The 17410-nt window shown below is 38.9% G+C and overlaps 1 protein-coding gene across 2 annotated transcripts in view; it reads left to right on the top strand.

The window, feature by feature from the left end:
- LOC127657881 (protein Jumonji-like) overlaps positions 1-17410 on the top strand; it is a 62366-nt gene that overhangs the window by 41745 nt on the left and 3211 nt on the right. For both annotated transcript variants that reach the window (XM_052146845.1, XM_052146844.1), the window contains exons 7-17: positions 1813-2857; positions 5897-6375; positions 7454-7546; positions 7650-7768; positions 7893-7963; positions 8164-8278; positions 8406-8511; positions 11007-11189; positions 11348-11472; positions 13991-14168; positions 14893-15000. In XM_052146845.1, the coding sequence (XP_052002805.1) occupies positions 1813-2857; positions 5897-6375; positions 7454-7546; positions 7650-7768; positions 7893-7963; positions 8164-8278; positions 8406-8511; positions 11007-11189; positions 11348-11472; positions 13991-14168; positions 14893-15000 (2622 nt within the window). The remainder of the gene's footprint in view (positions 1-1812; positions 2858-5896; positions 6376-7453; positions 7547-7649; positions 7769-7892; positions 7964-8163; positions 8279-8405; positions 8512-11006; positions 11190-11347; positions 11473-13990; positions 14169-14892; positions 15001-17410) is intronic.

Raw genomic sequence — 17410 nt, forward strand, 5'->3', positions numbered from 1 at the left:
ACATCAGAAAAGATGTTCTGATACTCCCCAGATGACCAAAATAAATGTTCTGCCTTCAAGAACTACATTGTGCCATACATTAGACAAACCATTACTGTATATTACCTAGTTCAACATTACATATGTGTTCTCTGCTACTTGTGAACTGATGAACAGTCCAAAACCTCTCCTTAGCTGATCCAAAAAATAAACATTTAGTAATTTCCTTATTCACCATTCACTTTCATTGTATGGAAAGAAAAATGCGATGACTGCTGCCTGACATTTCCCGAAAGTCATACATATTTGGAACTGCGGAGGATTGTGCGGCAGAGAGAGATCGTATACGGACATGTCCATCATGTGTGTGTTGTTGTCTTTTGTTTAAGTTTATAATTAAAATATAATTTTTATTGACAAGCCAGTTCTCGCCTCCTCCTTTCCATTGAACTACGTTACACTGGTGCCGAAATCCGGGAAGGAGGAGGGATACGCCGTAGTAGAGTTCTCACAACGGAGCAGCCGCGGCCATCTGCTGGGGGACGAGGAGCCCGGCCGCCTGGAAGCAGATGACGTCCGCCAAACGCGAGGGGAGAAGGGGCTCCTAACCGACCACCTGGAGCGGTCAGGGCCGCTGCCAGGGGCGGAGGAGTCCCCTACCAGCCGCTGAAACGCAGCGGGGTCTGGGGCTCGCTGTCGACCACCTGGAGCGGGAGAACCGCTGCCAGGGGCGGGGGAGACTTTTCTGCCCCCCAAGAACCCCCCCATTTTTATTATTTTTGTTTCCCTCCCCTTGTCCCCTCCCTCATCCAGGTGGATGGGGATGACCTGCCGGCAGACGGGGCTTCGGGCACGCCCTCCCCCAGGGAATGGGGGGGGGGTGGTGTACGTCATGCTGGGAGCTCCCCTGCCTGAGAGAGGAATGTTACAGGGCGGAGGACGGGTCGGGTCGTGATTCTACACACCGGTCCCTTATTAGGCTAATCAAGCCTCTGAGAGGGATAAAGGCAGACTGCAGAGGATTGTGTGGGAGAGAGAGATCGTTTCCGGACATGTCCTCCTCCTTTCCACTGAACTATGTTACAGTCTTACAGATTTGTGAGAGCACAGAGACAATTATATTGTGCTCACCAAAATATCCTCTCCTCCAGCCAAAGCTTCCTATTTCAGAGCAGCATAGAGTTTGGTTTACCCTTCCCTACCATCCTGCAGCAGGCCTATAGCAACACATGATGTCATATCTCCAACCCCCCCCCTGTCCACACACAGTCAAAACCAGTAGAGTGTGGGAGTACAACATATTTGGGATTCTGTTCATTTTATGTTAACATGAACTGAGTTTCTATGTGGTGGACCATTTGTATATCTGTGGTGGTTGCTGTTTGAACTTTGGCTTTGGGCAAATTAATTGACTCCCATCCCCCACCTTGCAGATGGAACAATCATAGGACATGGCCCAAGTCACGTGCATTCACTCCCAAAAGAATGAAAGAATGGCTCCACTGAGCCCCCTAGTGGAGAGTATTCTTTTTTTTAGAGTGAATTAGTTGAGGTCATTGTTAAGGCTTATGGTTTTAGATTAAAATCGAGGAAATTATGGAGGCAGTTTTGTGTATTTTTTGTAACTGTAAATTATATTAAACTGGGTTGTCAGATGGAAGCATTTTTTTCTTTGCTAAAGGAAATTAAAGCAGTAAAAAAATATATTTCTGTGCCACTAGCAGGGTGAAATGCTGAAAAGCAAAAATAATTAATGTTTTTGAATGAACTATTACACAATTCATCTTAAAAATTACAAAACAAACTCATTCTGTTCTTTTCCTCATCCCTCAGCCCTCCAAAATGAACAGAACTTTGGGAGCCTCTACTGTCAATTCCAGGAAGATGAGAGATCTCCGCACTCCTCCGACCAAAGCTGTGAAATACCCCAAGGGCCACGTGACTTACACCAAAGCCAGACTGCTGAAAGAGGCCAAGCTCAGCCTGAGCACACAAACACGCCAACTCAGTTCGCACCACACCCACACACACCCTCAACACTCCAACTCAGGTAAAGCCCAAAACAGCCACGCCAAGATGCAAAAACATGTGCTATCACCAGCAACTGCTGGGCGGCTGTGTAGGAAAAACACTTTCCCACCCAGACGAAATGGACTGAGAAAGTCGAAAAGACAGTTGGAGATGGCTGGCATTAGAGCAGAGGTTGAGGTAAAAAGGGTCAAAGTTCAGGTTGTTCCCTTGGAGACCCGCAGTAGGAAAGCAGCTCAGGGGACAGCAGCGCCCGGTAGCCATGGTAAAAAGGTGAAACCGCAAATGACTGGAAGACCCAAACGGGCTTCTGCGGGGAAGCTCATGTACACCAAACAGATGCACTGTAAAGCCACCGTTCAGGCTAATAACAGGCACGCTACCTCAACACAAGACATTTTGAAACCAGCCAAGTCCCCCAAATTATCTTTATTCACCAAAATAAATAATGCTCGAAAACAAGTCGATCCTTCTGATGTGACCGAGACCCTCAAACCAGTTGAGCCTAAAGGTGCTAAAGACAAAGAGCGAGGCAGGCGAGGCACGGTTGCTCAGGTAACGGAGATAACAGAGGTTCCGGTTTTCTATCCAAGCACACGAGAGTTCCATGACCCTCTGGCTTACATGGAGTTTGTGCGGGGGCACGCAGAACTGTGTGGGTTGTACCGTGTTGTTCCGCCAGTGGGCTGGCGTCCAGAGTGTAAGCTTAAAGAGGAGATGCGCTTTGTCTCTTACGTGCAGCACGTGCACAAGCTGGGCAGACGCTGGGGCCCGAATGTGCAGCAACTGGCCTGTATCAGAAAACACTTACGGACACAAGGCATTAATATGGAGGAGCCTCCACTCATAGGTATGGACAAGTATGAATTAGTATGAAAAGTATTGCATGAGATTCAAACATTTTTAGTGGGCATACAAAAAGTATTTGGACACCCACACTGAAAAATTTATGAACTTCATTGTAATATTCTAACCAAGTGGCATCTGCCAGCACTTCACTTTTCTGAGCACTTTTTGCAATGACTTTTACCAAGTTGGTTTTAAGGTGATATTTAGTTGACGCATGAAGTCAGTTCCTCTCAAGTTCACATACAGAAATTTAGTTGGCCTGAGGCCAAAACTGCCATCAAAAATGACCCTGAAATGAAAAATGTGGGAGCAAAAATGCTCTCGTAATAAATTCTAAAAAGAAATTTGTAACATCTGATATAGTTCTTAATATTCTATTGTAGATCTCTTAATTATTCAATCTTGAAGATTTGTATAAATTTATCAATTAAATATTACAGATAATTTGTTTAAAAAGGTTTGAAAAAATGCTCTCAAAGGTAAAAAATAAAATAAAATAAAAAAGCCCCTGAAAATCGTATGTTCTCCCATAATGTAAAAAGTTCATTTTTGACACTGGTGCAGAGCATCCACAAGTGTAGTTCATCACATTAATTATGGACATGTTCCACTATTATTATTCCATGTTTGATAACCAGAAATTGTCCAAATACCTTGTATCTTCATTTTAAACATTGTAAGCATCATTTATAGTTTAAAACTCAACAAACTTCTTTTTTCAAAATGTGTTGGTATCTTCTGCCGTTCCTAATGCAATTTATAGATGATTAAAGGTGTAATTACTTCGTGGGAACAATAGATTTGAAAATTAGTTACATGCACAGCATTTTTAGTGGCATGCACATTAAAGAGGGTCTGCTATTTTCATTTACAATTATATTGACCCATATCACATTTAAATTGTCTGTCAAATTCATGCTAATATGTCCTCATTTGAAGTATATCAGATTAGTCTGTTAGAAAATTTCTGTCATTTATTTACCGTTTCAAACCTGAATTGTTTTATTTTTCTTTAGAACATAAAAGTAGATTTTAAGAATATTTACTGCTCTTGCTATACAACAACAGTTAATAGTGACCACACCTGTTAAGCTCCAAAAAGGACAACAACAACAAAAAAAACTTTGGGGCATTATTCCAAGTCTTCTGTAGCAATACGATAGCTTTTTGTGAAAAACAGACCAAAATTTAAGTCATTATTCACTGATAATCTTCGTCTCTGCTACAGATTGAGACTAGTCAACGTCCAGATAAAAAAATGGCATGTCGTACATCACTGACACCAAACTACATTGGTTTTTACATGTGTAGCAACTGAATGTGACACACCATTCTTTAATTCTGGATGAGATCTTAGGCTAGACTTGAGCTTCAGTGGAGATTTAGATTATTAATGAATAATGAGTTGGATGATTTTTGGGTGAACTATTCTATTTAAGTGCACACACCTGTCCGATTTGGATTGATTACCCAGCTCGTGCCAGGGTGGACAGTGCATCTGAACTGTCACAGAGCCAAGAGCTCAGTATTGTATTTTGGTGACTGGGAAAATCATCTTGCCAATGCCAGACAGCACTGCTTTCTTCTTGCCAACATTAAATCCTTCTCTAGTTTCTAAGTGTCACTCACATGTTGTACCCTGCAAAGACCAGGCTGGCACTAAATGAGCCATTAGAATGCTTGTGACTAATGGGGTATTTGCACACACATTTAGAGACAAAAGTGAAGCAAAATGAAAGAAACAGCATATATAATATCTTGTGGATGAAGTAAAAAGATAATTGGATACATGCTTGAATTTAATTTGTTTTAAAATTGTCCATGAAGGGAAAGTTACTTTGGACTGCTTTTCACATTCACAAAACATTGTTGGTCTCATTCAAATCATTATATAAACAAGAATAGTAAATAATAATCCTGTTACATTTCATAATACAAATAATAAGTTAATAAACTCAATAAAAAATGTGTTAAACATATTTAAGCACAAAAATATTACACAGACACAAAGGGTCATTTCTGAGCATATGGGGCCCCTAAGCGAAATCCTACTTGGAGGCCACTGTAATGATACCATATAACTTGGCTATTGACAAGGACTTTGTGTTCTTAAATTCCCAGCTGCCTTTGCTGCAGCTAAATATTTCAACATGGCACCTGAAAATAATGCAGACAAGACAAATTTGGTTGATTGAATACTCTAATGTCTACTGTAATTACCATCAGCTAGCTAGTTAGCTAACTAACTGAAATGAAGATAGCATATAGTCTATGAGCTAATCTTGGCTAGCTACGCTATGTCTAATATCTACACCTATAGCTAGCAAAAATGTCTGAAAACATGTTCTTTTGAAAAATAGGACACAACTGCAAAACTTTAGATACCAAATTGTTGCAATTTAATGCATGACTATGAACAAACACCATCTATACAGGTAGCTGGCTGACATTCATTTCTTACCAGTGGTCTGTGGCTGTGTCTCTTATCCTCTTTTTCGTTTTTTCTGCTCCCAACTTGTAGGTGCACTTTATGAAGACAAAAAAAACCCTTTGAGCATGCGTGTTCGTCACATCTAACTTCAACTCTCTCGTTGCAGTTACTTTCCCTCTCGGGGCTCAAGGAGGCCCCCTATAAGTTATTGTGGCAGGGGCGGAGGGCGGGGACGGGTGTGTATGATCACGAACCGGCCACGCCCTCCGCCCTGCCACAGTTATTTAACCTTGACAGGTGCCTTAGTCTTACTCGCAGCTTTTGGGATATTTAAAAAATCTAAATCAAAAATCAAATCAAAAAACTTTCAAAAATGACCTTGCTTTGCGGGCCCCATTGTGGCTCAGGGGTCCTAAGCGGCCACTTATACCACTTATAGCTAGAAACCAGACCCATCAAATAACAAAAATAAAAACCTTTCAGCAAATGGACATGTATCCACTTTGTTATTTAGTATATATGTTATTTCACATAATCTCTACTATTTTCCATGTTTTAGGCATTTTTGCCATGTTTCTCCCTTCACATTGTCTTTTTGCCTCCTGTTAGGCGGGTGTGAGTTGGACCTTGCCCGATTCTTTCAGCTTCTAAATGAAATGGGGGGCATGCAGCAGGTGACAGACCTGAAAACATGGGGCCGGCTTGCGGATCTGCTGGGCATCCCACGGTCTGCTCAAGATCGGCTGCCCAAGCTCCAGGAGGCGTACTGCCAGTACTTGCTTTCCTATGACTCCCTATCACCAGCCCAGAGGGCTCAGTTGGAGAAAGAAGTGCTGACAGAAAAGGAGACCCTGGAGAGAAAAAGTGGGCCCCTAGAGGGCCAGGGAGACATATCCCAGCATGCCGCTCTGCTGCTTCCACGCTGTGAACCCAAAAATGGGTTGGTGAATGGAGCGTTGCACAGAAGCGGAGCACGTGAGCACCTGCGAGAGCTGGACCCCACAGCGAAGAGCAGCCGGAAGAGACGACTAGAGAAGAGAGGAATGGAAGAGGGGGTGCTAAGTGAACAACACAAGTGCATATACAGGGTACAATTTTCAATTATTTGGTACATAAATACCAAATTTTGACTTGGCCAACAAGGCTTACAACAAGTAGTCTTAATTCATATTTAATACATAGAGGAGTCATTGATAAATAAGATTATCTGAGATGATAAAAAAAAAAAAAAAAAGGATTTTATGACTTAAAAATGTTTAGTGTAGCCATCAAGTAGAAGATATTACAATTCCTTGCACTTTGAATACATGTGTGTACACACCTTAATCATTAATTTCAAAAAACGTTTTCAAACATATTTTTAAGGTATTTTTTTTTTTATATATTCATAAATATCAAGATGTTTTCTAAGTTTACTCCATTTAACCTGAACAAAAGGCCTTTTCATAAAAATATCTACACTTTAGTAACATGACAATAGAATGGCTACCTGGTTGGGTAAAATAAAAGATTATTCCATTTTATTTTTTTTACTTCAGCTTTAATAAGCTTTATAATGTGTGTGTGTGTTTTTTTCTTTTTCTTTGGACATTAGATTTTTTTTTAATTTAAGGCCCAGAAAAAAATATCAATATAATTTTCAATGCAAAATAATGAAAGCATGTCCATAGAGGTGTATTCCACTAATTGTTTTGTGTGACTTGCATCATTCATGTATTTTTTTAATAGCTTTCAGATCCATAAAAAAAGCACCATGTTATTGACCCATAGTCATAAATAAATTAAATATACATATACATACATACAAATTCTAACGTCACACAATTATAGAAAAATAGACAAGTGGTCAGTTATTTAAACTATAAAGAGTTGCTCAATGTCTGCCTATGTACCACATCAATATTGAAGACCATCATTCTCAATTCATTTGTTTTTGTTTTTTTGTTTTGTTTTTTTCCTTGGCATCATTACTAATACACATAAAAAATAACATAATAACATAAAATCAAAACTAAACAAACAAACAATCATAAAAGATACAAATTTAACAAACTACACTAAACATCATCCTTTGGTGTTGTCTTTGTGTAGACATTCAGTGTTTGCTGACAGTCTGTGGAAGAGATACATTTACATCTAACTGCTTGTTCTCTACATCTTTCTCAGGGGAAATCTTTCTCTCTAACTACGTTCTACAGGGCATCCAGGAATACCATGAACATGTGTTTCAGCAAAGAGCCAGACACCTCTGAAATTGAGGTACATCTACCATAACACTCTTATCTTCATAAAGCTTTCTTTGATGAGTTTACATGTCTACATTTGAACTATCTTTCCTGTTCCTGTTGAAATGTTACTACAGAAAGAGTACTGGAGATTGGTCGAGGAAAAGGAATGCCATGTTGCTGTGCATTGTGGTAGGGTTGACACAAAGACACATGGAAGTGGATTTCCTGTGGGCAAGTCTGAGCCATTTTCAAAGTAAGATATAAAGAAAAAGACACACAGAGCATCTCTATTCTGTGGTTTTTATTTAACTTTTATTGTTTTTATGCATACAAAATATTGTTTATGTTCCTCTAATTTGTTTGGTCTTGTTCTCAAGGCATGGATGGAACCTAACTGTCCTTTCCAATAACTCAGGATTCATCTTACGTCATCTTGGTGCTGTGCCAGGTGATATTTCTCTTTTTCTGAAATGCTGAAAAATCTAAATCTCGTGGATACAATAAAACCTTATAGCCAAGGCTTAACTCATATTACCATACTTCTAAGTCTTTCAAAACTGTGTGTATATTTGTATCTGCTTACGAAGCTGTTGAATCTGTGCTGTAGTAGGTGTTCGCTACTGACCACCTGTTTGTGTTTGTTTAAAGGAGTGACCATCCCCTGGCTGAATATAGGCATGGTCTTTTCTACCTCATGCTGGTGTCGGGACCAGAACAGCCTTCCGTACATAGATTACCTACACACTGGTGCTGATTGCATTTGGTAAGAGTTCAAAGTGCTTCATATTTATTGAAGAAATTCGCTGTTGTTTCTTATCTGGTATAAATTCATCAAACTGAGCAAAGTGTTATTGCATCTCATATTTCTGCAAATATGTCCTTTCCTTAAGGTACTGTATTCCAGCTGAAGAGAAATCCAAACTTGATAAAATAGTACACACAATGCTGCAGGCTAATGGAACTCCAGGGCTGGAAGTGCTTGAGAAGAACATTATGGTAAGAGAAGACCACTGGCTCTGTTATACTTCTGCACTGTTTAGGTATAAGGTTTTGGATTATTTCACTGAATATAAGGAATAGTTCACTCATGTCATTCCAAACCTGTATGACTTTCTTGCATGGAACGCATATTGATATGTTTTGTATAAGTGACCTTCTCCATCAGTTTGAGTCGCATTGACCCAAAATTACATTTTGGGTTTTATGCACTACAGTAAAAAGTTAGGTCGCAGCTTTCTTATGATATAGTTTTTTTTGTTTTAGTTTTTTTGTTTTACATAAAACCTTGTTTTAGAGAAAACAGGCTCTAATATTCCATTCGCACATCATCAGGCCAGGCATAGTTCCAGATCAAAATCGCTGAGGATGCTTCTGAAAATAATGGGGTGCTCCGCATAAAGTGGTGACATTATGTAATAAAGATTTTTTGATGAAATCATGAAAACAACCTAATATTTAATCCACAAATTACACTGCCTCTGTTTAAGTTTTTATTTATATATTTTTTACAATAATTATAGCTATGTTATTTCTGCAAGTGAATTCAGCAAGCGATGTTGGAAGATGTTGTCCGCAACCACTGATCTAGAGTCTAATAGATCATAATAATATATGTTTGTTAGTTTTGATACAGGGTTTTCTGTGTGTTTGCCAGGATTCAAGGAAATCTTCTTTATAATAATATAAATTATTATTAGGTTTTCATATTTAATTGAGGGTGCTCTAATGTTCATGTAAGGGTTCTTAGCAGGGTGCTTAAGCCAGTGTTATTATCGTTAACGAAAACAAAAACTAAATAAAAACATTTTCATTAACTGAAACTATTAAATACTTTTTCATAACTCTCAATGAAATAAAATAAGATAAAACTGATCTTGAATTAATTTTAGTGGTATTTTATGAGGCACAGTAGGGTGCCTATGGGCAAAGTGGGGAACTTTTAGATATGGTGCTTTTCTTGCCACTTTTAATTATGACATTATACCTTTAAAGTTCTTGATACCTTCTTAGTCGAAAGCAAAATTAAGAAATAGAAGAAATCAAGACTGGGAAGAACCTTTAAAGACTCTCTTTTGACCAAATCACAGATTTTTTTCAGGCAGATTTATTAAAGTGGGCCAGAGGAAAATTTTATTGCATTGATAAAATCTAATTTGCTATACATTTTTACTATTTCTCATACTCTCTCACATTCTAAGTCATTATACTGTATGTATCATTTTAGTTTATTATAGTATATAGTATATAACTTTTAGTATATTATAATCTTTTAATTTGATTTACCTCAAATTTCTTTACCACTGCTTTCCTCACCGGTGGTCATGAGATGAGCTCTGCCAAACATTCTGATGTAAAATCATTCATTTAAAACTTCTGTAAGTTAATTGTTTACTTTGCAAAGATTAGTTTAGTAATGATTTTAACAATTATTGCAATTCATATACCTATCTTTACCCTATATTCTAAAATTTGAAACATTTACTGTACCATCCACCTTAATTAAACAAGAAAATGTCACTAGATAGAGGTAACACAAGACTGCCCTGAGAAATGTAATGATGTTAGACATTTTAAATGATACCAGTAAACATTTTAGCTTTGGCAGCCATAAAATACTAAAACAACCTAATTACCTGACTAAACTTAAACTAGAAAACACTGTGAAAACAAAATCTAAGATAAAACTAACATATAAAATGTGAAAAGTAACGGAAACTAAATTGTAATGACAAATTGAATATTAGATAAAAACTAACACCTCTGTAGAATCGGGCCTGTGTCTGGCACCGAAGCAGTTCAATTATCTGAAATTAGTTGTTTTCACTCTGTCTCTTGTTACATCTAGGACTATAATAGGATTTAACTCATCTCTGCAGTTCATTTGATCAAACTAATAAACTTTGACATCGGATGACGTCTTCCAGCAGTTGAAACACTGATTCATAGATTATACGAGAGATGATAATTTCAGCCAATGGCATTTGATGTTTACTCATGTGCTTTTGGTGCTGACATTTTGTATTAAAGAGAAGGCTGATCGGAGGAGAGATGCTATATACAGTGCGATTTGACACACCGCATTAACGAGCAAAACAACATTTATAGTTTGAATTTCATGATAAAATTGGCATTATTTGAAAGCGGAGACTTTTTCAAATATAACATAAAACTGAAAAAAGTCAAGAATAAATTTTTTGATCAAAATACCTGTTTTTTTCCGAAACGGACCATTGCAACTCATATATACTTCTATAAAATAATGTTTATGGTATTTTTGCACAAGTCAGTATTCATTGTAACTGCATGAAAAAGAACAGTCAGCACAGTCTATAGAAGATTTTCTTTTGTGTTTCACTGAAGACAAACAGTGACGGTTTGGCATGACATGAGGGTGAGTAAGTGATGACAGAATTTTCATTTCTCGTCTTATGTAAATGTGGTTTGAGTTGATCTTACTCAGCATTTTATATAGTCTCTCTTTCATGACACAGATTTCTCCAGAGGTGCTCCGTCAAAAGGGAGTGAAAGTGTACCGGACAGTGCAACAGAGTGGTCAGTTTATGGTATGTTTCCCAGGCACCTTTGTGTCGAAGGTGTGTTGCGGCTACAGTGTCTCAGAGACAGTGCACTTTGCCAACACCCAGTGGATGAAACTGGGCTACGAGGCAGCTAAGGTAAGAGACTTGATGCACGAACGGACATAGTCAGCAGGTATTTGCCTCTATTAACTCAAATAGAGCCGTATGTTTGTTAGTGAGGTTTTTCTTATTTCCAGAGGGAGTATGGATTTTTGCTCTGACATATGAACTTGTGTATCGTATTTGCTTTGCAGGACCTTAAACGTCGTCGCATAGAGGAGCCCTTCTCCACAGAGAAACTGATCTACCAGATTGCCACATCTGAGCGGAATAACAAACAGCTCCTGAAAGCGGTCTCCACTCTCATCAAGGATCTCAGGTAGGTTTCACTGCCTGAGCTTCACTGGCCAGAAACCTCACAAAAATCTGTTTCCTTGCATTGATTACTTGCTTTTTTTGCAGCTTATTCTGGCTAAGAATCGCCCACTTAGAAAGGAAGAGACCGTCTGATTGACATTTGTGTTTTGTTTTTAAGTGTGGTAGTGTTATCTGATATAGATGACAACACAATAATACAAATGTATTCTATTAAATTAATTCTGCTTTTGGATATCTAGTAAACTTCCTATGAAGTGTTTTAAACAAACACCTTAAAGGGATAGTTCATCCAAAAATGAAAATTCTCTCATCATTTACTCACCCTCATGCCATCCCAGATGTGTATGACTTTATTTCTTTAAAAGAACACAAACGAAGATTTTTAGAAGAATGTCTCAGCTCTGTAGGTCCATACAATGCAGGTGAATGGTAACCAGAATTTTGAAGCTCCAAATAGCACATAATGGCAACATAAATGTAATCCATATGACTCCAGTGGTTAAATCCATATCTTCAGAAGATATAGGATAGGTGTGGGTGAGAAACAGATATACTGTTTACGTTCACATTCTTTTTTGTTTTTGGCGATTCAAATTCTTCCTGCATATCGCCACCTACTGGGCAGGGAGGAGAATTTATAGTTAAAAAGGACTTAAATATTGAACTGTTTCTCACCCACACCTATCATATTGCTTCTGAAAACATGGATGTTAAATCCACTGGAGTCATATGGACTATTTTATGCTACCTTCATGTGCTTTTTGGAGCTTCTACATTCTGGTCACCATTCACATGCATTGAATGGAACAACAGAGCCAAAATATTTTTATAGAAATCTTCATTTGTGTTCAGCAGAAGAAAGTAAGTCATTCACATCAAAAGTGGAAAGAAACTCATACACATCTGGGATGGAATGAAGATGAGTAAATGATGAGAGGATTTACATGTTTGGGTGACCCATCCCTTTAATCTGTTTGTTTAAAACATTTAATAGCAAGTTAACTCTACGTTTTATTTAGAAGTGCTCATTAGGTGTTTTTCCACTGCAGAAACATTTCCTAGTTCGATCAGCCATGACATTAAATGAGTAGTTCACCCTAAAATGAAAATTTGCTGACCCTCAGGTCATCCAAGATGTATCGGAGTTAGTTTCTTCATCAAAACAGAATTTAAGATTTTTAGGATTTCATTTCAGGTCTCCTCCTTTAAACAATGTAAGTGAATATGCTCCATTTTTTGATGGTCCAAAATGCATATTTGGGTGCATCAAAATAATCCACACGACTCCAGTTCTTCTGAGTTCTTCTGAACCCAAACGATTTATTATTTTTAGAAAAAAAACAATACTTATATATTTCTATCTACAAATGTTCACTTAAGTACATCTCTGTGATTCGCACTCATGAGAGGGATGATGGAAGATCGTTGGTAAGGTCACTCGTCACGTGGAGTAGGAGGCAGGAAGTCATTGTTTACAAGAAAAACTTGCACAGACTACAGACCAAGCACCGTTCACACCAAAACAGTCCAAAACTATTTAAAAACAATATAAAATAATTAAACAAGACAACAAGAGAACATAGGATCAAAACATAATTTATGTTTCATGATTATGGTGTGTATGGTTATACATTGTGTTTATTATGTAAATAGTTAGCTTGTTCCACTGTTCAGTACTTTAAATATTTTTGCACAGCCTCGTTTGTACAATTGTTTGCTCCTTTGAAATCTTCACTGTTTGCATTATGCACAAATAAAGATGTTTTTAATTTACCTCAAGACTATAAGTGATCCATCCATCCTTTCACACTGTGGAAATCAGTGTTAGAAAACTTAATACACAATAGTTCACATTGTCTAAGTGAAGATTTGTACAACAAAACAGGACAACAAAAACAACACAAAATCTTTCACAGAGCCATACAATGTTTGTTTTGAAGTGAGCCAAGCTGTTATCGCATTAATTTCAAGTGTCGCTCTTATAACAGCATCACATACTTACACCGATCAGCCACAACGCTACCTGCCTAATATTGTGTAGGTCCCCCTCGTGCCTCCAAAACAAGACCTCTGAGGGTGTCCTGTGGTATCTGGCACCAAGGCGTTAGCAGTAGATCCTTTCTGTGTCCCTGGTGGAAAACAATGTTATAACATGTTATTGGAGCGAGTATAGTTCCACCACAAACTGATTTTAGTTCAGGTACTAGTTCCACAATGGCTATTATATCAACCTGGTACATCCTAAACATGACTTTGTTTCCAGGTGAACAGATTTAAAAAACCTGTCCTTACTCCCAAAATTTGTGTAAAGCCAGCCAATAAGATTGGAACTGGCAATGTCAGCCAGCACTTGACAATTTTGTGAGCAAAGTTCTGCATCAGATGGTCAGTGAATAAGCTATGGGTGTACAGTTTGAGGATAAAACTGTCCTAAATTTAAGGGAATTGCATGTTGGTTGAGGCAAAAAGAGAGAAACAGTCCATAAATCTTGGGTAAAATTCCTGTTACAACCTTACAGGGATGCAGAGATTAGCCAGCGCAGGGGTCTTTTCGAGGCTGGGCTACATCTGTCTGCACGCTATGGCACGAACTGCGAATCTCTCGCAGACAGGAAGAAGCAGCAACGTTTAAGATTTACAGAAGACACAGCCGACAGGCGCTGCCAAGTGTGTCAGCATCTGTGTTACCTCTCCATGGTAAATCTGTGATAATACTCATGACCTTTTAGTGTTGGTGTATACGTTTTCAATGCAGAATGGTTTGTATTGAAGTTTGGAACTAAATAGTACAATTTGCCCAGTCTATTATATAAACCACCAATTCAGAAAAAGTTGGGACATTATGAAAAATGCTATTAAAAAACAAAAAAGGAGTGATTTAAATTGTATTCACTACTTTACCTTGTGAATTTAATTGTTTTCTTTGAAAATATACATTTATTTCTAATCAGATGATTTGACTCCAAAAAAGGGTTTACTACATTTCTGGCATGAAGACACAAGTTTGTAAAGTTTAGCCAGCAGAATGTTCCCCCATTTCATCTATTATGCTGTTCTTCATCTGTGTAATTCTACATGGCATTTATTGCCATATGGTGTGCTTCATAATGTGCCACACATTCTCAATTGGAGACTGGTCAAGACTGCAGACCAATTCAGCACCCGCACTGGTTTGTTGTTGTCCTGCTTTGAAATGAGTGTATATTTTCAAAAAACAATTAAATTCACAAGGTCAAACATTAAATAATGTATTGCTGTAGTGCTTTTAATATAGCACTGGGTGCTGATCTGACAAATCACCCCTTTTTTGTTTTTATTTGCATTTTCTATACTGTCCCAACTTTTTTGGAATTGGGGTTGTATAACATGCCATATTAGAACACATCAATGCAAAACTATTTGTCTCTGTCTTTTTCAACAGGTTGTTCACGAGAATGATAATGTGGTTTTCTGCCTGGAATGTGCTCTTCGATACATCCAGAAGCGCAGGTCCCCACGTGGCCTCAAGATGATGTTTCGTTACACTGAGGTAGTTCAGTGTTTACACAGCACACGTAGTTTGTCATAGAATACTAGTCTACAGTTTTTTTTTAGTAGTGTGTCAAACAGTATCTAATACTATGCAACTATAAATGAATCAAACTGTAGAATGCTACATTGTTATCACATGACCTAATTAAGCTATATGTTAAATTCAGCAAGTGCTGTCCAGTGGAATACTTGCACAACTGTTTCCATGTTCTATTTAGTGCTGTTCAGGCATTTTCTATCAATTCAGTTCACGAGACATTACTGAACATTTTGGGGAATTCCTTTTCCACTGCCTAGTTGAATCCTTTGTGGCGTAATCCCAATCTTATGATTGGCAAAGGTGTTTTAGCCCTGCCGTTTTAGGCACGCATTTGCCCTATATAAGTGTGTGCTCACACCCTATTTCTTCAGAATTGAATTCCAAGACCGACATCATCTCGTCTTGACAACGCACCTGGATCAGCCCTCTCTTCGCAATCGACGAAAACCCATCAGCAGATGGGATTTCCTGCAGACGCATTAGGACGTTCTTCGCTGACTCTCTGCAGAGTGGTGAAACCCTTGCATCGCGCACTGGCAAAACACCCATTTAAGCTGTTAACTGAGAAAAATATGTTATTGCACATCCTCCCATGGGACTGGTTTGCACCAATAGATCTAAAGGACCCGTACTTTCAAATCCAAATTGTACCACGCCACAGGCTGTTTTTGAGATTTGCGTTCGAAAGGAAGACATATAAATTCAAAGTCCTTTGCTTCGGATTGTCTCTGACACCGCACACGTTCACGAAATGTGTCGATGCGGTACTCGCCCCTTTGAAGATGAAAAGCATGCGCATTCTAAATTTCCTCGATGATTGGCTATTACTGGCCTGCTATGTCAGCACAGGGACATTATACTTCACTTCATTTGAACAGCCTGGATATCAGTATCCACTGGGCGAAAAGCACACTTTCCCACAGCCAACAAATCTCATTTTTGGGAGTTCGGCTCGACTCCATGAGAATGTGTGCACACCTCAAGTGCAATAACCAGTGTCTTTCACAGTTCAAACTGGGAAAAACATTTCCACTGAAGTTTTTTTTTTAGATTAAGCTGGGTTTTTTTCTTCATGCCTGGCATCAGAGGCGCATGTGCATCACCATGACTCGCCGCTGCCTGGCTGCTCTAGCACCATGGACTGCTCCAAACTTTTATCAGCAGGGTGTGATGCTGGGTCAAAAAGTGGTAACCACTGATACGTCCAACACGGGTTGGGTGCACTGTGCGATGGACACCTTGCTTTCGGCACTTGGATAGGTGCGAAATGAGCATGGCACATCGCTTGGAAATGATAGCTACTGTATCTTCTTCCATTCCGACATAGTGAATCATCATGTTCTGATATGTCAGTGGTAATGTACAGAAATCGCCACGGAGACACTCAATGGTTCAATCTGTAATAAACACCATTTTGCAAGCTAAAGCAAAATCTACTAGATGCCTCTATGCAATAAAATGGCGTGTGTGTGTGGATTGGTGCTCTTTACACAGCAAAGACCCAGTAAATTGCTCCAAAACTGAGATCTTTACATTCCATCAAGAGCAGTTGGATGTAGGTCTTACTCTGTCAACGCTTAAGGTTTATGTAGCGACCATCTCGGAATTTCACGCCCCAGAGGCTGGCTCCTCTATAGGTAGACACAATCTAATCATAAAGTTCCTTAGGGGAGTGTGGCACTTGAACCCCTCTCGCCCTGCTACAGTTCCAGCATTGGATTTGAATCTAGTGCTGAGGACGCTCACAATCTCCTGTTCAATCCTTTGGAATCTGTTGAGTTAAATGTGCTCTCTTTAAAGACGGCACTGTTGTTGGCTCTGGCCTCTGTCAAACAGGTTGGCGATATACATGCGCTGTTGGTTGGCAGTTCAAGTCTGGAATTCGGTCCCAGCTTTCAAAAGCCACCATCTAACATAAAAAATGCTATGTTCTTGGTGCTTTCCACACCCTTAGGGCTAAGCTAGTGCACCTACAAGCTTTCTCTTCTCCACCATCTAATTTGAATGAGGAACAGTTAGCGTACTTATTATGCCCCGTGCGGGCATTTCACCCGCATGTGGAGCGCACTTCCCAGTTTAGACTGTCAGGTCAGCTCTATGTTTGTTATGGAGGATGCACAAAAGGCATGTTTGTCACCAAACAAAGGCTATCTCACTGGATCATTGATGCTATTGCCCTAGCTTATCAATCACAGTGCGTGAGATGCCCTATTGACTTGAAAGTGCATTCAACTAGAGGCATGGCCTCTTCGTGGGCATGGACAAATGGTATATCCCAACACACGTTCACAAGGTTTTATAGCCTAGACATGGTGTCCATCACTTCACGAGTCCTCTGTCTAGAGAACTTCCTATTCCAACACCCGGT

This window comes from Xyrauchen texanus, chromosome 17 (genome assembly GCF_025860055.1).
Source record: "Xyrauchen texanus isolate HMW12.3.18 chromosome 17, RBS_HiC_50CHRs, whole genome shotgun sequence".
Lineage (NCBI taxonomy): Eukaryota > Metazoa > Chordata > Actinopteri > Cypriniformes > Catostomidae > Xyrauchen > Xyrauchen texanus.